The following is a 24,450-nucleotide window of genomic DNA, read 5'->3' as shown; positions in this document are numbered from 1 at the left end:
ATTCCATCTGTTTGTTCATTTAATAGTTTTTTACCCTACTTTTCCATCCTTGCAGAAGTTCAAGGTTGCTAGCAATAAATCAGTTACAAAAGCGTATTGAAAACATAGGTGTCATAAAATGACAGAATACCAGCGAGCAAAATTGAGCTAAACGAGGAGCAAAGCCCATGAGAGGACCGAGCAGATCAAGGGCGCCGTCTCCTAGGGGCTGAGCTTTTTTGTCCCGCTCCATAATTTCTTGGGGAAGCCATCCCCTCCTCCCAATAGCAGCTGGAGGAGGCTGAGTGGCAGAGAGGAGGAGCCACCAGCCATTGAAGCCATGCTGGCGCTGTGTTTGGCTCCTCCCCGGCTCCTCCCGGTTTTATGACACCATGTGCTTGCAATGCCAGTCCCCCCTCCCATCTGAAACAGATAGTTACCATACAGGCCCAAAGCATCCTGCAAAAACAGCATCTCGTCCTGGGGGAGGGAACCTGGGGGCAAAGGGTTTCACAGTGCACGCCACCAGTGGGAAGGACTTGCTTGCACACCTGCTATGGGAAAACCACTTGTGGGTTGTAGAGCAAAGCCTCTGTTGAAGTTCTAAGCATTCATAGGGAGGAGGCAGTCCTTACGATGCTAAGGTTCCCAAGCGTGGCGCTTGCATTGAAGATTGTGCTGGGCAGAGGGAGATGGTAAAACCATTATGTGTTGGAGGCAGATGCTATGGCCACAGCAGTCCTGTTCAGGAGCAAGTTGACTTTCTCTGATCCTGCTGAAACATAGATTGCCCCACTGATGATTGCTCCATTTCTGACAGCCATGAGTTATATGAAAGTGTGGTTGCTAGGAGAAGAATGGGAACACCCTCTTACAAGTGTGATGTGCTTTGGTTCCTCAGGGCAGCCTGAGTGGCCTGGTGGCCTTGGCACGTTGTCTGCGAGAATCTAGCTCAAGTCAGTAGACTAGACCAGGGAGATGACAGGCCAGTTGGTGGTGGCATCTGCCCCCAGAGGAATTTTCCAAAAGCCCTCTTAAAGCAATCAGAAACATTGGTTATGATCAGTACTGTAGGTGATAATTTTGTTTTACAGTAAGGGGTGAAAAACGAATTCCTGCTGGCTTCACTGTTAACAAGTGTTCATGGTTAATTTATGTCTCTTCTTCTGTTCTGCCAGTTTCTACATCTTTTATTTTTCTAATGTGTGTTTTCTATCGCTAAAAAGCAAACTCCAGACAGATGTGAAAAGTACTAATGTGGAAGAAATGAAAATTGCCCTACAGACCTATTACGAGGAGGTACGTTTTTCTTTTGCTTGTGCTAAAGGGGGAGAACATAATTAGAAAATTTCAATAAAAAGCTAGAACCAACTTAGGTTTGGATTCTGTGTCCCAAATGGGCACTTCATGTTTCCCTCCCAATGGATGGTGGGTAAATGTGTCCATTGTTTGTGCTGCTGAATCTCATGCATTTCTTACAACAGAATTTCACCATGGAGAAAATGCTTCTCCATTACGTTGGGCAACCCAAGTAGTTTCTTAGGGCTGTCATGTATAGGGGTGCCAACAAAAGCATTGTGCAACCTGAGAGGTGTGCACACCCAGATACTGCAATGCAAAGTTAGATGGCCACAGCTGTGCTCTGGGAACCCTCTGCAGAACTGCAAAGCATCCTAGTCGATTTCACGGTGCAACTGCTTAGTTATCAGAGTGTCACCATCCTATCTTCCGGCTCTCCTTCGCTCCTTTTCGCCCACCTGATGCAGCTTGGTAGCAAATGCTTGTGAAGCAGCTTCCTTTGCACCTTGGTCCTTCCTCTGTCTCCCCGCTAATGCAAGCCATCCTTTTCTAGATCCAGCGACTCCAAACCCTACTGGCAAAATCGAAGACCATGCAACGAAAGTACGTTTATTTCTTCGGGGCTGTATGCATGTGTATAAGTTTTTGCTCGCTAATTTTTATACTTCACTAATAGCGGTGAAGTGAAAAGATGTTAAGAGCTTTAAAAAAAAAAATCTCATCACTTAGACGTTGTTTTGGGTTTCTTTCCCCAACAATGGATCTTTCATGTCCTACCTATGTTTCATTATTTCCAACTAAAGAGAAAAGGAAGTTTGTTGAAGGTATTTCCTACTAAGGTACCCTGTTTCTCATATTTTAAGACATACCCATAAAATAAGCCATAGCAGGATTTTTAAGCATTCAAGGAATATAAGCCATACCCCGAAAATAAGACATAGTGATAGGCGCAGCAGCAATGCCGGCCGCGGCAGGAGGAGGAAAAAAAATAAGACATCCCTTGAAAATAAGCCATAGTGTGTATTTTTGAGAAAAAAATAAATATAAGACATGTCTTATAATATGAGAAACACGGTATGTCACCAGGTAAAGCAGGGGTGGGGAACCATATTTCTTGATTAATAATTTATCTCTGGGGTAATCTGCCAAGGGCTGTATGCTAATAGGGGGTGGAGCAGAAGCCAGACGTGGGTGGGGCCAGAGTCAATAGTGGGTGGAGCTGCCCCTTCTCTTTCTTTTTGACATTCCCTTTGCTGTCTCTCGCTCTTTCTTCCCACTTAATGGGCTGCTGGGGGGAGGAACAGGTTACTCTTGTCAGAGGTGTGAACTTGGCAGAGAGCTTTTGAAATTAATTCAAGAGTCACGTGAAATTAGACAGAGAATTGCCTGGTTCCTGACCTTTGCATTGCATTTTTAGGTTCACATCCTCATATTATGAAAACTCTACTCTTAAGTCAAGACAATAGCCTCTTAAAGGCTAAAACCTAGTTGGTTGGCTGGCATTCCGTCTCATGAAACAATTGAATTTAAGGTAATTAAGGCTGCAGCCTTGGTACCTGCTTAGGTAGAAATGGGTACACTGAAATAAGTAGATTTTACTTTTACGATTGAGGTTCAAGTCACACTGAAGTCAGTACCCTCCCTGATCCTATAAGCCCTATTGATTTTACTGCACCTTATTTTCCAAGCTCCAGTGAGAGCACTTCAGACTGTAGCTAAACCATTTTCAAATTATCTACTTCATTTCCACTGGGTTATTGTCAAGTTAAATGTTAAGAACATGTTCCTATGGAACAGGAAAATATATTTCATAGCAGGATCAAGTTGTAAACCATTTGAAAACAATCAAAAGCAGTGGAGCAGAGTTCTGAGATAGTTTTTAATTTAAGCAAATAATCCCTTATCCTGACCCCAAAGAAGGCTGCCTTTAGAAATTGATAGGATTCTGTGTAGTCATCTAGTCATTTAAGCGTTCTCAGGTGAATGTGCCATGGAAATTATATACCGTCCAACGAAAAATAATCTCACAGTCAGGGCTCTATGTATTCTGCAGTCTTAATTATAAGTAGCCTTGCATTGACGTGGAAACTTGGTTAAAAATAAATACATGTTTCCAGTCCACATGCTTACGAAAAGAGAAAAGATTGGAAACATACAGGAAATTTTAATCTAGCCATGGCTTGGAAACAATTGAAGCTTTAGGACATGTGTAGGCAAACTAAGGCCCGGGGGCCAGATCCGGCCCAACCGCCTTCTAAATCCGGCCCACGGACGGTCCGGGAATCAGCGTATTTTTAAAGGAATGTGTCCTTTTATTTAAAATGCATCTCTGGGTTATTTGTGGGGCATAGGAATTTGTTCACCCCCCCCCAAAAAATAGTCCACCCCCCCAAGGTCTGAGGGACAGTGGACTGGCCCCCTGCTGAAAAAGTTTGCTGACCCCTGCGTCTAGGACAGGCACCCCCAAACTTTGGCCCTCCAGATTTTTTGGACTACAAATCCCATCTTCCCCGACCACTGGTCCTGTTAGCTAGGAATCATGGGAGTTGTAGGCCAAAACATCTGGAAGGCCGCAGTTTGGGGATGCCTGGTCTAGGACCAGTGTGGGGAACCTGTGGCTCCCAGCTCCCATCAGCCCCAGGCAGCATGGCCAATGGCAAGGGGTGATGGGAATTGTAGTCCAACAACATCTGGAGGGCCTCAGATTCGCTACCCCTGCTCTAGGATATGGGCAGTACCTCCAGCGTTTGGGGCAGAGCCTCAAGTCCTCCTGTACAACTATTCCTCCCTCTACCCTTAGGGTAGTTAAATATTGTTTAAAACATGCCATGCTTGCAACAAGCCTCTAAACAAGTAGGTACCAGTTTAATCTGCACCAAGATGTTTGAGAATATCCCAGGTTAGCTTATCTGGGGGGTCGGGGTGCACATCCTGCACCCAGATCTGAAGCACATTGCAAAAGAGGGTAGATTAAGGGAACACTTCTGTATAAATGTGGTGGAAATAGCATTTATCCTTTTCCCACTGAATGAAGGTTCCCAAATCCATGTTATGTGATTCTTCCTCAAATGCCACATTTCTACTACACCTTTGGTCCAGTCTAGCGGGTTGCAGTTTTCCCCACCTAAATCCACTTACCAGCTTTTCACAATCTTCCCGCTACACATACATGTATAAACCTCTCTGTGCTTGCCTCTCAGCTTACCTCGAGCACTTGGAAATACACATACTGAAACAAACAAACAAACAAACAAACAAACTCCTAGTTGTTTTCTTGAGCTGTGGACTTGGGCAGTCCTGCCTCCATCCCACCTTCCCTGAAGGGGGCAAATCAATGGCTTACGGTTCTGGGCTGCCACTTCAATCAAACTGAAGTATCTAGTGGTGATTTTTCGTCTGCATTCACCATGCAGAACTTTAGGTTAACCCAGAAGGGACCACAACCTAGTGATAAGACTACAAGTTTGCATGCAAAATGTCTCCTGGGTCCAGTCCCTAGCTTCTCCACGTACAAGGGCTCAGACAGCAGGTGCTGGAGAAGGACAACCTTCCAGTCTGCTGCCTGTCAGAGTAGACACTACTAGGTTCAATCCCCATATAGGGAGAGCTGCATATTCCTGCATTGCAGGGGGTTGGACAAGATGATCCTCAGGGTCCCTTCCCACGCCATATAATTCTGTGATTTTATGATTGCCCATGGTGGAATTTGCTGCCATGTAGTGATGACTGTCAACCTGAATAGCTTTGAAAGAGGGTTAGACAAATAGCTACAAAGAATATGAGCGGAAGAATGCTATGCTGCTCATCTGGCTCCCCTGTGGGAACACGATCCAGCGCTAGACTGGCTTTCCATCTGATCCAGTGTTGTGTTCTTACTGGACAGATAATCTGGCCCAGGATAAGGCAGCCTCATTTACAATGGGTATTGTGAATTAATGCAGAACAAAGCATCCCAGTCTTGAGAAGAGCACTTGACACCCACATGCAGAAACAGATAAAGAAAGAGAAATGGAGATCGTTTTGAAAGTAGAATAAGCACTTATTTTTTTGTTCCTTTTTCAAACCCCTGAGCCCTTGGTAAATAGGAGTGTTTCTGTAACTTGAGTGTTTGGGGAGCCCGATTGGAGGTGAATGCTAGCAGGACTTCCTATTCCTAGAAAAAAAAGACTCTTAACTCTAAAAGTTGCCCAGATACTATAGATATCAGGTGAAAGATCCAGAGGAGGAAGAAAATGTTGGAAGTTCTGAAGGAAGAGGCAAGAGAGAGAGAGAGAGGTCTGTGCAATCGGAGGAAGACTGGAGAATTGTGGAGCTCAAGGTAGTGTGGGGAAGACGTTGAGTAAGATTAACATTATTCTGTGTCTTGAATGCCGCTAACTTGACTGAATTCACAGTAAGACCATTTTAAAGATCCTAGGGTGGGGATTCCAGGCTGGACCTCTGAAAGGGAGAGGCTTTTAGGACCAGTGTCCTTATCTCAGGTGTAAATAATAGATTCATCAACTGCACCCACCTATGTTCCCACGCTTTGCTGGAACAAGGGGGAATTAAGAACTGTGTACTGTAATACCGTAATAATATGACATTTATATCCACTTTTTCTTCTAGGAGCTGCTCATAGCTCTCCCCCTCCCCATGTTATCCTCATAACAACCCTGTGAGGTATGTTAGGCAGAGAGATATTGTGATTAGCCCAAGATCACCCAGTTTGCTTCATAGCTGAACCCTGGGCTCCTAGGCCCTAGTCAAGCACTCTAACCACTGCACTATACTGCCCCTTGTTACCAGCAATGTGTGTTGCACTTTGCACAGTACAAGAGGACAGGCTCCCACCCCAATGAATTTACCCCCTACAGTTTGACTTGGGAGGGAAATGGAGGCTGGGGTAAAGAGGGGAAGGACATGCAGCTATTTCAACAGAGTATTGGAGCATAAACTTTCGTGGACTTCCATCTGGCATCCCGTGAAATGAATGGAAGCTTTTCATGGCATAATAGATGCTTTAGTCTTGAAGGTGCCATAATAATAATAATAATAATAATAATAATAATAATAATAATAATAATAAATTTTAATTTATACCCCGCCCTCCCCAGTCAAGAACCGGGCTCAGGGCGGCTCACACCAACAGAATTACAATAAAACAATAAAACAATTAATTAAAATACAGATTAAAATACAGTATTAAAATTTAAAGTGCAGCCTCATTTCAAGTAGTCCATAAATCCAAGCCATGAGGGAGGAAAACAAGACTTTTGGTTGTTCCTGCTGAAAGAGACTAACATGATTATTCCCCCCAACCCATTGAAATCTTTTATTGTTACAGATACGTATATTTATGCCTAGTGTGAGGACCAGAGTTGTTTTTTTATTTCCAAAGGAATTGGGGGCGGGGGAGGTAGCATTTTGAGGGACAGTTTGAAGGAGGAAGAAGAAGGCACAGTATTCTGGGAGGGTGTTCCAAGCATGAGGAGCAGGAAGGGAGAAATGGCCTTGAGAGAGCAGGAGAGCTCTGGGTGCTGCAGGAATTAAAATCAGAAGCAGAGGTATATCCAGCTATGAGGTGGCGTCCACAAAAGGATTTTGACTTTAAGTTGTCCAAAAGAGATTCAGGATTCATCTGAACTCAGCAGCACATTTATCAATACAGCTGTTGCTTGGGCTTAGTTTTAAGTTGCAGCCATTACACTTTTTCATTTCTTTGGCTTGTGTTGCATATCACTTTTGAGGCGAGCAGTTCCTGATGATTTCATCAAGGGTAACCTCCAGAGAAAGGACTTTCCCTTCTCAGCCTTCAGTATTTCTCAGCTTTCCCCTCCCCCCCATCCGATTCTGATATAGATACACATATTTAAAATGAAATTTACGGTGTGCTCGCAAGCTGGAAGACCCAATTCTGGAAACCGTATAATTTTATCATTAAACGATATTCTGCACATACAAAGTGTTATAAAGTCTATTCTCAGTATGAGACACGGCAGCAGGAGACAAGTAACTCTTCTCTGCAAGCAGAAAGCTAAATTGAAAGGACACTTTTCCTTGCAAGGGACAAAAGTTTCAGATGAACCATCTTCCAACCTCAGCTGTTGTGATGCATCCCGTTGGTTCCCCATTATTAAATAAGCTGAGCAGCCTTCGCCAACCTGGTGCCCTCCAGATGTTGTTGGATTACAAGCTGCAGCAGCCCCAGCTGGCACAACCATCTAGTCCAAAACATCTGGAGGGCACCAGGTTGGTGAAGGCAGAACAAAAGCAAGGATTTATTCTTCCCTTTGATCTGGATACTTCTGCATGCCATAAAGCAGGTCTAGGGGCACCAGGCCATCACAGGGCTGACTTTGTGATGTATCATTTAAGGTGCAAGCATGTCCCTGAATGGTGTCTTGTCCCGCATTCTACTGATTTTCCTGAATCTAAACAGCTTCCTGATAGCACGAGCTCCTGCCTCGTGCCATTCCTGAGTCGCTGGTTGTTCTTGTTATTAATGTCCTATCAGTGACAACTCCCCAACAATAAAATAAATGCATAAGTAGACTGTCTTTTCCTCTAAGGAGCACAAGGCATAGCACTTGGGGCTGTTCCTTTGTGGGGGAAAGGTGGGGTAGAAATTTAATGAATCAATAAATAAAACGAGTAAAAATATTGTAATGACCTGATAGAGCATTACTGGCCCAATGCCACCCTGCAAATTGGATGGCTTGGTGCGGATTTGATCCTGTACACTGTATACTGAATCCAGTACTCTGTCCGCTTCACTGCGCTGGCTCTCAGGTCTCCTTGGTGTGAAAATAATCAGGGGAGGGGGGCATGTTTGCCATTGGTTGCTGTGCTGCTGCACTGTTGCTTATGCGTACATCCCATCCAAGACTCAAGTCAGCTTGTTGATCACAAGTCTAATTAGATGCCTCCCCCCTGCATTTTCAGACTTGGCTACAACTGCTCCCCCCCCCCTTTTTCCACACGCAGGTCCCCTCCGGAGAGCAAACAGCAGAAGGTGCTCAACGCTGCCATCCTGCAGTTATCTAGGAGCATCAAAGAGCTGCAGGATGAGAACCGGAAGCTGAAAGCAGACCTAGAGCACGCGATGAGCAGCTCCCCTGCCTCAGGCAGAGCAAAGAGTAAGTTTCTCAAGAATACCAACTCTTTTGATTCTGCTGTGTAAAAGAGGAGTGGGTTGCAGTGCTGTGATCCTCATGTGGTAGCCCTCGCCCAAGTCCCTGCAAGTGGAAGCATCTGGGCATGCGAGATTTCCAGCCCCCAGGGAGAATCTGTCATGAGCTGCTGTGGCTAAAACTGGGAGCCGCTCAGCTCTTTGGCACGGCTGCCTTGCGTGATGAGCCACCAGGACTGTAGTCTGGAGGGTTAGGTCAAGTGTTGTCTGGTACTGGCTTGTCTGTCCAGACTGGCTATTATGACATATAGTATCATTATAATTATCATTAACATCATCATTATCCCACCTTTTCCCTTGCGGGACTCAAGGCAGCTTACAACAGGCATCCCCAAACTGCGGCCCTCCAGATGTTTTGGCCTACAACTCCCATGATCCCTAGCTAACAGGACCAATGGTCGGGGAAGATGGGAATTGTAGTCCAAAACATTTGGAGGGCCGAAGTTTGGGGATGCCTGGCTTACAAGAACCACTAACAACAGAGAAAAGAAACCATTCAAAAACAATTAAACATTGATAGAATTAAAACTACATTAAATATATTAAAAGAGCTGTTGAAAACACACAGATCATTACAATAAAAACAGCACAGCACCACCCCTTTCATTAAGAGCAGTCAGTTGCCAAAAAGCCTGTTGGAACAAGAAAGGTCTTCACCTGCTGGCGGAAGGACAGCAGGGAGGGAGCCAGTCTAGCTTCTCTAGGGAAGGAGTTTGAGAATCTGGGAGCAGCTAGCAAGAAGGGCAAATCATGCATCCCCACCAGACATGCCTGTGAGGGTGGTGGGAAGGTCTCAGAGCCTGGGCAGGTTCATACAAGGGAATGCGGTCTTTCAAGTATACTGTTAGGGAAAAGGAGCAAAAAAAGGCTCTGTGTTTGGACTCGGACTTTGCCTGGGCACTTTCAGTTTTTCTGACTCTGGTGCATTTTCCTTATTTGACTCCTGGTTATGTCCTTAAGGGACGCGGGTGGCGCTGTGGTCTAAACCACTGAGGCTTGGGCTTGCCAATCGAAAAGTCAGCGGTTTGAATCCCTGCGTCGGGGTGAGCTCCCGTTGCTCAGTCCCAGCTCCTGCCAACCTAGCAGTTCAAAAGCATGACAAAAGTGAAGTAGACTAATAGGTACCACTCCGGCAGGAAGGTAAACGGCATTTCCGTGCACTGCTCTGGTGTCAGTGTTCCGTTGCGCCAGAAGCGGCTTAGTCATGCTGGCCACATGGCCCGGAAAAACTTGTCTGTGGGGCGGACAAACGCCGGCTCCCTTGGCCTGTAAAGCAAGATAAGCACTGCAACCCCAGAGTCGTTCGCGACTGTACTTAACTATCAGGGGTCCCTTTACCCTTTACCTATGTCCTTAAGAGCTTGGCTGCTGAGACAGGGCAAAGGACCATCTAGTCCAGCGGCCAACCAAATGCCTATTGGAAGCGCCCAAGCAGGCCCTGGGGGCAACAGGCACTCTCTCCCGACCTGTCAATCCCAGTAACAGGCATTCAGTGGCATCCTGCCTTTGCCAGTGGAGGTAAAACCTTGCCATCGTGGCTAGTAGCCATTGATAGCCTTATCCCCAAGGAATTTGCCTAATCCTCTTTTAAAGCCATCTAAGTTGGCAGCCATCACTAACTTTTGGGGGAGCAAATTCCTTGGTTAAACTATGCGCTGTGTGAAGAAGCACTTTCACCTGTCCTGAAGCACTTTCACCTGTCCTGAATCTTCCAGCATTCCTTTTTATGGGATGGCCCCAGGTTACAATGTTACAAGGGAGAGAAACTTCTCAGGGCCCACTCTTTCTTTGATAGGCAATACATCATAGACCTCTGTCACACATCCCCACCCACTTTACACTGAAGGAGTCGTGTCCTTCAGCATCGACTTCTGACTCGCTGTTCTTGGTTATGTCCTGATGGCTGCTTACAGCTCTGAGCAAATCGGAGCATCATTGACCAGACTGTTCTTACGTGGGGTGGATGGGAGTCCAAATAGGAACGTAGGAAAAAAAGCTTTTTGTGGAGCCAGAATTGATCAGGGCTACCAGGGAGCAGACAAAAGCGGTTTCATGGGCTGCCACCTCTAGCACCAACCAAAGGAAGTGAGCAGAAGACCCACAGGTTCCTTTGGCCCCTGCCAAACCCTCAGTGCAGGCTAATGCCTTGCTTTTCTTCTCCCATATCAACAACCTGCTTAATTATTTCCTGCCAAAGCGGGTGCCAATACACTATCTGGTATTTTGTCCATTTTTGCACACGGGGGGGGGGGCATGTCCCTCCCTTGCCCCACCTGAGCTCCAGCCAACAAGAGGCAGCTTGATTGGATGTCAAAACATCTCAAGATTAATCTGTTGCTCCGGCCTTTATAAATAGCATCTCTCGGATGCCCTGCAGCTCGGTGGGCCTCTCCTTTCGGGGATTTGTGTCTCTCGCAATCTGACTTCCACTTTGAAAACCTTGTTAACTTTCCTCCAGATTACACTGAGTGGAGCAGACAGAGGTTGGTTCGGCGGATTTCAAGGCTGGAGAAAGTGAGTGATGGGAGCCCGATCGTTATCTTAGTGCTGTTGGGAAAGGAACAGTTGCAGTTGCTGAACCCCTTGGTCCATTTACTTCAGTCTAGGGCAAAGAGACAGACCCAAGGAACTTGCTTACATAGGGGGGGGGAGTGTGTGTGTGTGTGTGAGAGAGATGCTAATTGGCGTATTTTTAGGATGTGAGCATTACCATTACCGAGCAGTTGTTTGGGGGTCAGTGGGCATCTTGCGTTGACTAGACTACGTAGGACAAGGCTGAGAAACCCAAGGGCCGCATCCCCTTTTGCACAACCTGCTGGGGAGTCGCATGGCAGCAGTGAATCTGGCCAAGTGCAGAGGTGGCCACAGCAAGGGATGCATCCCTTACCTACACTTCAGCCACGCAAAAGCGAGAGAGAAGCATTTTCCACCCAGGCAACCAAGAGGCATCATCGCATATCCCCAGCCAGGCAAAGGAGGGCACCCAAGGAGGGCACAGTATAGGGCTGGTGTAGGAGAAGATGGGGCATGACTTGGGGAGAGTTTCCAGGGCTGGGTGGAAAGGCCTGGACATTTCCTGTCCCCCTGGTGCAGAATAAGCACTTGGATTAGTTCCAAAATCACAAAAGTTCTTTGTAGAAAGTGCTTACGGCGGTGATGATTTGAGAGGAGAGTCTAGCTTATAAGCAGCTTCAGTTGTCAACCCCCTCTTAGCCACAGAAACTGCTTGAATCTCTAGAGCAGCCTTTCTCAACCTTGGGTCCCCAGATGTTGTTGGACTACAACTCCCATCATTCCTAGCCAAGCATGGCCAGTGGTCAGGGATCGTGGGAGTTGTAGTCCAACAATACATGGGGACCTAAGGTTGAGAATGGCTGTTCTGGAGGGTTGGGCTGGTGGTTGCCACTGGTTGAATGTTCTGCAACCACAGGTGATTTCTGCACACCAGGGCAGGGTTTTGTGTGCCCCTAGATCAGTAGACTGCTATAATGTGCCTCACTCTTTTCCCTTTCCATATTTCCAGAAAATGGATGAGATGCAGAATGGCAGGCTTTCAGAAACTAGCACTTCACCGTTGCTTGCCCAGTTGAATCAGTCAGCTGCTAAGGAAGGTGACCCTCCAGAAGAACGTGAGCGTCTTCGCAGACTAGTGAACAAGCTGAAAAGCCAAAGGGACATCCTTCAGAACCAACTGGCTGCTAAAGAGTTAAGTCTCTAGGTATCGCCAGAAACAGCGCAGCTGCCTTTGGTTGCAATCTTGGGTGGTACAGTCATATATGTGAATGTCTTTTGGTGCTCTATGCAAGAATCTTTCTGCATTTTTAATTTGGCCATTTCCCCCAGTTAAAATTAAAAAGTGCTAAAAAAAATCCAGGTCCTAAGAATGCTGCTTTCCTTACAGCAAATATGTGCAAAAGCCAGATTTGCTAGTAAATATTTGAAGTTGTAAGTGTGTTTGTTTATTTAAAAATCTTTGTAGCCTGTCCTATATATCATATCAATCTCAGGAGCAGGGTACACAAATGCAGGTTATAAACTACTATTTCATTGTTATGAAGAGCAGATAACGCTAAAAACCACACAATGAGAAGTGGTTTCTTATTACTGTTTTCATCTGCACAATCAATGAATCATAAACGCCTGCAAGAACGACCACGTCTTGATCTGGTGCCAGAAGTAAAACAAAAGTGGCGCCAGATGTGCCTTCCTTACTCACAGGGTGATTGTCGTTCCTCCTCCACAACCTTGACAAGTTGGTGGAGCCTGTGACCCTCCAGAGTCGGACCCACTAGGAGTTGCAAAAGAGACTTGGCAGGAGTTGCGCAAGAGCATGACTTCACAGCAAATGTGACTCTGGCCCAGAAGCACTATCAACAGAGCTGGCCAAATGTTCCCATTTTGGCACAGTCAACGCTGTTGACCTGTTAGCACCATGTCCTTTCACTGTCAATTTTTTTGGCAAATCCTTGAGGTTGTTGAGCTATTACCACCGTCTTTTTTCTTGCAAGACTCTGCTGGCAAGTTAGAGGTTTGTGGCTAGGTGGTGACCATGCATCCTCACTTTGAACATGGGATTGAATGTAGCAGGATTTGTTCCCTCCCTCTGCTTTGAGGATCAGAGCAGTTGCCCAGCCTGGTTTTGTTTCAGGGGTGCTTCTGCAAGTTACACCAGCCTTCCCAAATCTGCTGCTGCATTGGCTGGAGCAAGTGAGAGCTGTAGTCTAAAACATGTGGAGGGCACCAGGTTGGAGAAGACAGAGTTGCCCAGCCACCTATTGCTGTTGTTAATGTTATTCAGTGTTCTCATGGCAAATACCTTCCTTGTTCATTTACTTGTCACATTTCTACACACACGATTTTAGATTCAGGTAGGTAGCCGTGTTGGTCTGGCGCAGTCGAAACAAATAAATTTTTTTAAAAAAACTTCCAGTAGCACCTTAGATACCAACTAAGTTTGTTTTGGGTATCTGAAGAAGTGTGCATGCACACGAGAGCTTATACCCAGAACAAACTTAGTTGGTCTCTAAGGTGCTACTGGAATTTTTTTTTAAAAAAAAAAGTATTTTTACACACGTGTGCGATAGAGCGCTCTGCAATGAAAGTAAGAATTAGTGGCATTACGGTAAAAAAATACAACAGAAACTAACATTCATCTCTTTCTTTCAGCTTTCCTCCAAAGCCATTCAAACCACTCTCAAAGTGAGAATGTTTGTTCGGGTTGAATTTGTGTTTAATTTTGTGTGCAGTACAGGAGACAGGTTCTTAAATCTTAATGAATGAATTCAACCTGTTGTCTAAATGGCAGTTTTGTTGGGCACCCTGGGGCAGATTGATAAATCTTGCCACTCCCAGAGTCTGCCCTGCATGATGTGGGTGGTGTGCCCCTGCAGGACCTCCTATCATTCATGGAAGATTCACAGGATCCAAGTGGTGTGCCTCAGAACCCATTCATGATGTTGCACGTGCTACTTCCTTGGTGCACCCTCCAAATGTAGACACCCCAAACAGCTCCTTGCATTGTGTGCTCTGTAGAGGCATCTGCAGGTTTCAGAGTTCTGTGGAACTGGAAACTCTGTGCAAATGATTTGTTTTGTACTTCTGCAGGGAAGAAATCCAGAAGCTGACAGAGAAGGTGGGAGAACTGGAGGGAAACCAAGAAGCAAACTGTAGGCTGGCTGGAATTGATGCCACAGAACCTCCCAACCAGGTAAAAAAACCCACAGTTCAATATGTTTGGTACAGCAGGTCACCTAATATTAATTGACTTCTGTTGAAACTTCTGTGCAGGCGGCTTGGCGTGGATTTCAGAGATTGCATCCCTCCTAAACCCTTCCTCCAGCCAAGTATTGGATTTTATGTTTATGGGTATGAAAGAAAGGGCGGGGGGGGGGAGTCTTTTATATTCTTACTCTAGGTGGCTAAAGGAGAATGATGTATGACGACCTAACAGCTAAGGCTGGCTTGGAGGAAATGTGTAGCTTAGGGATGTGAGTGGAGACAGAACACTTAATTGCCAGTAACTTGGCTGGGAAATCTCTGTCCTCGCTTGTTCTTTCACTGATTTGTTAATAGCAGGAAAGTCCTCTGTACTGAAAGACAGCGCCATCTTTTTGCCTTGGCTCTCACAGTGCTTAGAATTGGCAGTTAGTCTCTCTTTCTCTCCATCTACTCTTTCCTCTTCTCTCCCACTAACTCTTTCATTGTCTCAATCCTTTCTTTCTCTTCTCCGCTTACCATATTGTGCTCCTTCAGTTCTTTGCCACATTCTTTCTCCATGTTCTTTTATCTCATTCATTTGTTGATCCTTCCAATTTCTTGCTTCTTGCATATGTCTTTTCCCTTCCCCCCCCCACCTCCATTTTTACAAACTAACTGCTGTTCCTGGTTTAGACGTAATGAGAAGCTGCAACAAGTTTAACCCAGGAAGCAGGTGCTTTCGTATCTTCCTGTGCCTGCATCAGAGGAGGAGGGTGGAAGGGCTGAGCGTGCAAGCCCAAGACTCAAGCAAGTCCATTTATGGAACACTGCACACCAGGGGTGCCGAACCTCCACTTGTAGGCCTGTGAGGCTATTTCAGCCAAGCCATGCCCACCTGCCAGGTAAAGGCTTGACCTGGATCCTGCCCACCTGTCAGTTGACCAGCAGGATGTGTGAGAGGAATGATCTGGCCCACCAGCTGGAACCATTTCCCACCCCTCCATCAAACTATGGCTTAGTGTTGCATCTGAAGAGAAAGAACCATGTGTGTCCAAACATACAAATTCTTGGGTCACTGCAGAAGAGCACAGCTGAGGGAGAGGCCTCCTTCGGCTCTGCTCCATATTTTTTGTGGACCCCCAACTCCTCAACCATGAAGAATAGAGAGTAGGCTCCAAAGAAGGCCTCTCCCTCAGTGATGACCTTCACACAGGGAGAGACTCAGAACTACCAGTCAGGTAGGAACAAACAGTTCTTTATAATTCAAAAATTTCCTGAATAGTAGTCAGGTGAACTGGTCAGCATGCCAACCTTTTATCCTCACTTCTCTGAGAGGTTTAGGGGCTTTTTAAGGTTTTGTGTGCGTATTACAACAAAAACATTTGTTTTTTGCAGCACTGGCACAAGTAGTTGCTCATTGGGGCCAGCATTCCATTCTTCCAAGCTGTCCCTTTGACAGCAGGAATCACCATTCCTCTGGATTTCTGCCTCTCCATTCATACTTTCTCCAATGTTATTTTAAGGGCCCGCAGAAACGTCAGCCCAGCTGGCGACCGTTGAATCCAGCATGCATGCTAAAGTTCAGAAGTTCAGATTTGGAGTGCTCACCTCCTTGCTCTCCTGAGCATCACAGAAAGGAACAAGCTGCTCGGGTCATCCAAAGACAGTGGAAGGCCTACCAAACCAAGGTGATGCTCTTTCAGCTGCAAAGGGAGGGGGGTATATTTTTGGAGCAGAAGAGTACAGAAATCAGAGGATGGGAGGAACTGGATGATAGTGACACCCTTTGGCATGTGAGACTCTGCACCTCCTCACCACTCAAATGCCAACATGCTTACAAATCTATCCTTTTTGCTTTAAAAACGAAAGCCGCCCACTCCCGATTTCTGTACTTGTACAGGGCAGTTGTTAAGGATGCTGGATAGAGCGAATGGGCTTTAAATCATTATCAGAACCTCACACTTTTCATGCAGAAGGTCCCACACTCCATCTACAAAGATGTCCTGCAGGAGAGGCAGACAATATACCCTTGCCCGAGACTGTGGATAGCCACTGCCAGTCAGAGTTGGCCAGACATGGCTAGGTGGACCAGTGGCTTGACTCCACATAAGGCAGAGTCCTATGTTCATACATAACTGCTCAGATAATACCAAGGAATATGAATTACGCCGGGTGGGAATAGGACTTGGACTGAATCTAAGATCAATATACGTTTAATCTCTTTTATTGTTGTATTTGTACATTTCCTCACAAGCTGCTTTGGAACACATTGTTTGCAAAAGCAAGGTATAAATAATTGTAGTGATATAAAACGCAAAATGTTTGATGAGCCTCTGAGCACCAGGGGCATACACCAAATCCGAAAGTAGAATGAGCAAGTTTAGCTGAAAAGAATGGAAAAGGCCTCATTTCATTCCAATGTTTATCCATTTCAGATTGACAGGGCTGCACTGGACGAGGTGAGTAATGTAAACTCTTCTTAGTTGAATTGGGTTTTTTAAAGTTAATCTAATGGTTGCAGGCCTACAACTAATAGTTTCAATTGCTTCTGTTCTCAGTCATTCAGGTCTTGTGCAGTTTTTCTGCAACTTGCATCACCCGGAAACATGAATCTGATGTTCACATCAGTGGCAAAGTCTAATGGGTAGTTGGAGACCCAAGACATGAATGTAGCCTTGCCAATGAAATGTTAGCTGCTTGAGTTGTGATTTCATTCAGCAGATTTGATCGTATGTGAAGTTCCAAATTAACCTGTGCATAAGTAGGCTTCTTTTATCTCTCATTGGCCGGGACCAACTTTTGAATTGGAGATCAGTAGTTCAGCTTGCCTTTTGATTGGCAGGAATACCTTTATAGTGCCAAGAAAATAGTCCTTTACTAGAACACAATTTCTTCCTAGGGCTGTGCATGGAATGTGTAGCTGCCATCTTTCAAGGGACTTAACATCCATTTATTTTATTCTCTCCCCCTGCGCTCTCTTCTCAGGCGGTTGTTGTGCTCCAGGCAGCTTTCAGGGGACACTTGGCTCGGCAGAAACTATTATCAATTAACGCACAAGGTCGAAACACTCCCAGCGTGCCTCGAACAGGACACAAGGCAACTATCAGGGCAAGTAGAGGTGCAGCCCGAGTACGTTTCCCCCTAATATGCACAGGCAGTCTGCAAGGCAAAGGAACAGGATCCCAAGCTCTTTTGTTGTTGTTTAGTCGTGTCTCACTCTTCGTGACCCCATGTACCAGAGCATGCCAGGCATTCCTGTCTTCCACTGCTTCCCGCACTTTGGTCAAACTCATGTTAGTAGCTTCGAGAACACTGTCCCAAGCGCTAGTCTTGCTTTAATACCGGAACTTCGACTGTAGGCTTTGCTTCTTATCTTTATTTACCTTTTAATTATAAAATCAAACTACACAGATTTAGTTTGAAACAAATATGAACAATTTTATCCCATGTCTCTATCAAGCCAGTTTACTATTTTATTGTTGGCATTTCCCCACTTCCCCAGGAGGGCAAGCTGGCCTTTTAACAGGAGAAGAGCCAAAGGTCTGGATCCGTCCAAAGGTCCATCTAGTCCAGCCCATGGCCAACCAGATGTTTCTAGGCAGCTCACAAACAAGACATAAAAACCTTTTCTCCTCTCCCCCCCCCCTCCTCAGTTGCCCTGCAGCAGCCTGTGTTCTAAGAGTAGATGGCCTCTGAACTAGGCTGTGCCCAAATTGCTGTAGTTGTCCAGGACTTTAGAAACTACCAGCCATCAGAATACATCAGAGGCCAGTTGAATGAGGGGCTTCTAGCCATCAATGCCTAATAAACTCCTTAAGTGTAAACTGTTTCTAGACTTTTGTATAAGCATTGTGTGTCCCTTTGCTTGACATAAGATAACAGCATTTCTGTTGCAATGTTAATCCTTGGAAGTTGCTGTTTTATTCCATCCTTCTAAGGGCTGTTCTCCTTATGCCCATGTTTAACTTTTCCATTCTTTCCTTAACCAAAATCTATGGGTCAAAGGGTTTTTCCAGCATTATACAACAGATGGCTTTTCTGCTGCCAAAAAGTTAAAGCTAAACTCATTCTGATGTTTACTGTCAAGCGACCAACCAAATTCGCTGTTGAGATCTTGTTGTGAAACAAGCTTGAATAACGTCTGAATCTTCCTGCCAGTATTTCCTAATTTTGCTCTTGCATTATGCAAGAGGAGGACCAAATTAAGAAAATAATGTTTTCTTTATAAGTAGTTTGAACAAATAAAAATTTAAAAAGAAAATAAGGTCCTTTTTTGAACTTGATTTGGCTGTTGCTTTTGGCTGATTGAAATTTTTGGCAGTGATTGATAACCACGGACAGAACTAGAATACAGTATGTGGTTGGGGGACCTAATATATTAATTTCTTTGCTGTCCAACTTTTTAAAAAAGTGACTGTTCAGTGTTGGGAAATTGCTGAATCGCTCCCATATTCAGTCAGCCTAGTGAAAGCTGCTGCTTCTCAACCCAGAGGTGTCTCATCTAAAGGCCAGAATATTTGATAGCCAGCATCCTTGCTCCTTTGTTCTTCCATATTTATATACCAACGATGCCAAATTTTTCATTGAGCAAGTGGTAAGAAGGCTGGATCAACTTTGCATTGGCAGCCCCAGGAATCTAGTGGCATTCCCAAACTACTACAGCTGAAAAGCAGGCCAGTTCTTTTTTCTTACTGTTGAGTTGACGGATAAGGAATGCTTTGAGGTAAGAAATAGCAGAATCTGTTAAGTTGCCAATTGACGTAGTGAATGCCAACACCTTGTTCCTATTTGTGCTCCTAGAACTCACTTTCGTCTCATGGGTCCAGTTCTTCACAAACAGCTGCTGATTACAAAGCAGAAGAAGAGGCTGTGAGGCTTGTGCAGTCCGTTTTCAGGGCTCACATGGCACGCACCCACCTTGAGGAAAGGTAAGCCAGGAGTGGCTTCTTCTAATGAGATTTGAGTTTCACAGATCTTGCTGTCAATGGCTTGAAGATCGTGAGCTGGGCCCCAGGTTGGGCCAAACAGTATAACAATATTTGCACCAGCAAAATGGAGCTGCAGGCGACGAGGCTAGTGTTGCCTTCTTCCATGCTGTTCAACTCTTCTGCTGTCTTCACCCTCTCCTCCTCCTTTGTATTTACATTTAGTCTTCCACAGTCTAGCCCAGATGCCAGGCAACGTTGTTCCAGAACATCAAGCAGCTTGGCTGAAAAGGAAGACAAGAGCACATTAGCTTCTTTTTTTCTGAAGTGATTTAAAAGATTCTGAAGGTCCTTCATTTGCCCCACTAAGCTTTCAGTCAGAAATGGTTCCAAACAACTTTGGATCAGAAATTGTTTGTTTACCTGCACAAGGAATTCCAGGCTGTTTTTGTCTTTTCTTACGATTCCATGTGATTCTGCTGACAGTGTAGATCAGCCTAGGTCCCAATCCCACATGTGCCCCACAATGATCTTGTTGTGCTCCTTAGAGTAGGCAAGCTGGCCTCTGCTAACGGGAAAGAATAGTGGCAAGTGTGTGAAAGGTTGAGCAATACCTTGAAGATTTCAAGTGTTGTTTATACCAGTATTCCAGTAAGTAAGATACCTCCTGGTCTTACTTGATCAAGCAAAAATCACTTATCTTTGTTTGAGTCTGAGAACTTCATTCATGGCAGAGTCACAAGATTTGCTGTAACTGCCCAAAAGCTGTGATTTTTTTTTGGGGGGGGGGATATGGTGAATTGCTAATATTTGATTGGATGATTTTACTGTAACGCCATGGTACACCTGCATCAACACAACCAGAGGCTTTCATCTGCCCCAGCTGCAACAAAACATGTCTCTCCTGCATCAGTCTCTATAGCCACAGCAGGCACTGCAACCTTCCAGTGGTTTGACTTCACCCCCCCAAAGGTGCACTCTTCCAATATCTCTCAAGACAGACAGATGCCAGCAACAATTAGTCCCTTTAACCTTTTGTATTTATATATATATATATATATATATATATATATATATATATATATATACATACCTTTTGTAAATTATTATTTTAATGTAAAGGTAGATGTTGGTAGATGTTGTGTTTAAATATTGATGTTGTCACTGGCATCTAGCATCACATTCTCCCGTACCCTTTTGGAGAGGTGAGCCACCGCCGTAGCTGCCTGGCCAGTATGCTTGTGCAGCTCAGCATCAGTGAGCAGGTTGCTGGTTATGATGGAACCCAGGTAGACCAATTTCTCTTCCACTTCAAGCGTGTGGCCGCCAATACTGATGTGACGCCCTGACCCAGGGTGTTGATCTCCGTCAGGCTAATGGCGAGGCCGAACTCTCCCCACAGCCTTGGGCAAAACAGTTGCTGAGTCTCTGTAGAGCAGGCATCCCCAAACTGCGGCCCTCCAGATGTGTTGGCCTACAACTCCCATGATCCCTAGCTAACAGGACCAGTGGTCGGGGAAGATGGGAATTGTAGTCCAAAACATCTGGAGGGCCGAAGTTTGGGGGTGCCTGCTGTAGAGCCTCCACGGCGTATAATGTCAAGGCTGTGTCATCTGCAAACAACATTGCATATAATTTTTTTTCTGTAGTTGATATGACCATTATGGTTGAAACAATGACAATACACCTTGTTTTGTGCTGTGTAAAAGAGTGAGGCGGCAGGACCTTTGGTGTGACCCATGCAGCTATTCTGCAGCGCAGCAGAGTGTTTCAGCACAGCCTCTGCTCTAAGACCATGACAACCGATGCTGCATCCCATTCCATCACTTGTGCTTGGCAGGGTGAGGTCAGAGCTCCTGCTTTTGCCTCACCCTCCTCAGTGGTATTAAAAAAAGGCCCTGAAGATCTTTTTTACTCCACTCAGCTTTCAGGTGGTATGTGGTGCTATACCTGCTGTTTAAAGTTGTTTTCTCTGCTGCTAGTATTCTTATCTAATTTAATTATTTGCTTCTGCTGCCTTAACTTTTTGATGCTGTTGCTTTTGTTATCTTTGCATAAGCATCTTATGTTGTTTTTCTGACTACTATAAACTACCTCGGGAGGGTTGCTTATGTATTATATTCAGTGCTTCTGGGGGGACGCATGCCCCTAAACATTTTGTGGATCTTTGTACTTTTGTCCATTTACTGTATTTATTTTTCCTGATTTGAACTATAAAATGGTGATTTTCTTGAGTCAAAATGAGAGTACCCCCCAAACACTTTTTAAGGGAAAAAACACTGATTTATTATCAGTATTTATTATCATTCATTGTTTGTGCCTTTTACCTATGTGTATCGGTGATTTTTATCTTGAAAGGCAATCCAAAACCCAGGCAATAAATAAAAAATGTAGCAGTATAACGTTTGAGGTGGCCCATCCTGAGTTCTCAAGGTGTGTGATGCATTTAGGTGCCATTTAACAGACTATGCCAGAAAAACCTCCCCACTTAAGGTGTTACAAACTTGTCTTCCATCTTTGAGGAGTGTCTTTCTCAAATAGCAGGAACGCAGAGACCTGGGTTCTTCAGGCTTGCTCTGTTTCTCTATGCCCGTTCCACAGTTTACTGCCCAGCATAGTGTTAAGTCACGTTAGATGCTTTCCACATGGAAACAAAATGATGCAAGTAACAGAATGCTTGCCTGCTTCCCTGCCTACCAGTGAACCTCTGCATCTGATTTAAAGCCTCAGGCCTGTGCTAGTTATTATCATAGGTCTTCTCCTTTATGGCTGGATCTCTCTGACTCTGGGCCCAGTTTCTGTTGGGAGCTATTTTTACAACTCTTGCCAATTCTCCACATATTTTGCAGGCCCCTGATCCTTGGTCCTGGAGGTGAGAGAGCAAGCCCAGCAGCTCCTGGCAGTGGAGAGAAGAAGCCAGTCTGGTCTCCATTCAAATATTCGCCTGTAGCATTCACCTCAGCTGTTCATGGTAATCTCATTTACTTCCCCAGTCTGGGCTTATAGTCAATCGCACATTTTTGCAGTGGGCTCCCTTGAACTTTGGTTCTAATTAATCTTGTCCAAAAGGGGACTGCTGTGTGCAGTTGGCTCAGCAAGGTTCCCAGTACTTCCACTTTGTCAATCAGTCCCTCCCTGTTGGTGAGGTCTGGGTCCGGGATAGGTGACCCCCTTGTTGCTACTTCCACCTTCTGGGAAATGAAATTGTCAGTGAGGCGATGGAGGAATTTGTTGGACCTTACATTCTTGGCAGAATTTGAGTTCCAACATATATTGGGGTGGCTGAAGTCTCCCATGACTACTATATCTCTCCTTTTTGAATGTTTGGCAATCTGTTCTAGGAAGGCATCATCCAAGTCTTCAGTCTCAAAGGAGTTCAAAACAAACCTGAGGCTAAATAGGGGCTCGGTATTCAATCTTGCAGCAGAGTGACGGCTTCATTGATTTTCAGTTGTTATAACTTTTATTTGTCGACAGCCACTCCATCACATTGATTTTTATTTTTTGCACAGGCCTCTGAGTTAGGTATCAATTACTGTTTACTTCACAGGGTTGTTGTGAAGGTTAATAGCTATCATTATTTAATTGCTTAACTGTTCCAGAAGAAACCAGCAGCCCAAGATGTTATTCAAACATATAAAGAGGGCCATCACACTGGGGGGAAATAGATTGTCTATTGTGCTACTGCTATTTATTACTTGAATTGGAGTTGAACTGCTAATGTCCAAATGGATGACTTTTCTAATTAGTATTCATTGATGGTTTCCTTCTGTTTTTGCTTAGAGTCTGCTTTTATCTTGTCCCAGAAGAACCTGTGGGTGCATTGGGGGCAATCTTCCAAACCATGGCTTGGAGGGTCATGCAGAAGACTCCCTGTGCTTGCATGTTCTCTCCCTCCTCCCTTCATGTGTTGTAGGGCTTAATGCATTCCGTCATGTTTTGATCAAGTCATAGTTTACTGTATTTTGATGCAGTGGAAAGCAATATATTTCAAAATGAGGAAGTAGTGCAGTCCCATAGGAGAGAAGGTGGGGCATGCACTCTCATTTACATGCAAATTCTGGTGGTTGGTTTAATGGCTGCCTTACTTTTGTGCATGAGAGGTTGTGTCCGCATGGAAACAGAAAAGAGCAGTCAAAATTATTCATAACCCATTCTGAAACCTTACTATTCTTAACAGAAAGACTTTGGCCATTTTTATCCACTCTCCTGTTTCGTTTGTTGTTCTTTCAGCCACACCCTCCCATGTTCAGCTGCAGCCCTCTCCCTCGCCAGCTGCGGATGAAGTTCAGTCGGATGACTCGGATGACATCATCACGGTGTCTCCATCACCAGTGAAGAAAACTTCCATCTCATGATTTCACCAGCCATTTGTCACATTCTCTGTTGCGTTCCTAGCGTGACAATGACGGACATTTTAGTCTTGCTTGGTGAGGTGAAGTTGTCCAGGCTATGCTCCTCGGCTTAGTTTTTCACAAAGGAGAAAGAGAGAGAAAGAGCTAAAGATGGTTAAGGCCACATTTGCAAGGTGATTCCGAAGGGGCGGGGGGAGAGCCTCTTTTGCAGATCCCTTTCCCTATAATTCACAGGTACTGGCAAATTCTGCCCCTGCTGGTCCGCGTGGTAGGAATTCAAACTTGTTTTGGTACCCCCAAGCCATCTTCGGCTGTTGTTTCTAAGTTATCCTTTATTCCCACTTCCCACAGTTCATGTTTTGTACCCAACTTTTGGCCATGCTGATTCACCTTGCAATTGGACACCCCAATACAAGGTCCTTAAAAGGTGAGGGTGCCTTCCTTGTAATAGATAGTGGTGCCCTTAAACAAACAGTTCTGTGGGGCCAGTGCATTGGCACGATTCAACACAGGAACCCTGTGAATTTCTGAGCTTTGCCTGGTTCTTGAACCAAAAGCAGTTGGAGCTGACTGGTTCAAAGACTCCAGAGCAAAAGAATATGTCCAGGAAGGGGAATGCAACTTGCTGAAATTGTAGAAGATGAAGGGGCTAGGAGTCATGTCTGGTTTTAAGCATTTTGCTAAGTAATATAAAATCATAGAATCATAGAATCATAGAATCATAGAATCATAGAATCATAGAGTTGGAAGAGACCACAAGGGCCATCCAGTCCAACCCCCTGCCAAGCAGGAAACACCATCAAAGCATTCCTGACAGATGGCTGTCAAGCCTCTGCTTAAAGACCTCCAAAGAAGGAGACTCCACCACACTCCTTGGCAGCAAATTCCACTGCCGAACAGCTCTTACTGTCAGGAAGTTCTTCCTAATGTTTAGGTGGAATTTTCTTTCTTGTAGTTTGAATCCGTTGCTCCGTGTCCGCTTCTCTGGAGCAGCAGAAAACAACCTTTCTCCCTCCTTTATATG

General features: G+C 45.1%; 1 protein-coding gene across 1 annotated transcript in view; it reads left to right on the top strand.

Annotated features, from left to right (window-relative positions):
- The window catches only part of IQCE (IQ motif containing E), a 34,970-nt gene extending 10,852 nt beyond the window's left edge, over positions 1-24,118 (top strand). The window contains exons 10-21 of the mRNA XM_035131308.2: positions 1,206-1,278; positions 1,832-1,881; positions 8,245-8,396; positions 10,908-10,963; positions 11,973-12,154; positions 14,054-14,156; positions 15,670-15,834; positions 16,582-16,605; positions 17,132-17,254; positions 18,947-19,074; positions 21,921-22,042; positions 23,305-24,118. Of these exons, the coding sequence (XP_034987199.1) occupies positions 1,206-1,278; positions 1,832-1,881; positions 8,245-8,396; positions 10,908-10,963; positions 11,973-12,154; positions 14,054-14,156; positions 15,670-15,834; positions 16,582-16,605; positions 17,132-17,254; positions 18,947-19,074; positions 21,921-22,042; positions 23,305-23,429 (1,303 nt within the window). The 3' untranslated portion in view covers positions 23,430-24,118. The remainder of the gene's footprint in view (positions 1-1,205; positions 1,279-1,831; positions 1,882-8,244; positions 8,397-10,907; positions 10,964-11,972; positions 12,155-14,053; positions 14,157-15,669; positions 15,835-16,581; positions 16,606-17,131; positions 17,255-18,946; positions 19,075-21,920; positions 22,043-23,304) is intronic.
- The last annotated feature ends 332 nt before the right edge of the window (positions 24,119-24,450 follow it).

This window comes from Zootoca vivipara, chromosome 14 (genome assembly GCF_963506605.1).
Source record: "Zootoca vivipara chromosome 14, rZooViv1.1, whole genome shotgun sequence".
NCBI classification, from domain to species: domain Eukaryota; kingdom Metazoa; phylum Chordata; class Lepidosauria; order Squamata; family Lacertidae; genus Zootoca; species Zootoca vivipara.
Note: the sequence above shows the minus strand (reverse complement) of the source record. Positions and strands in the feature narration are given on the sequence as shown.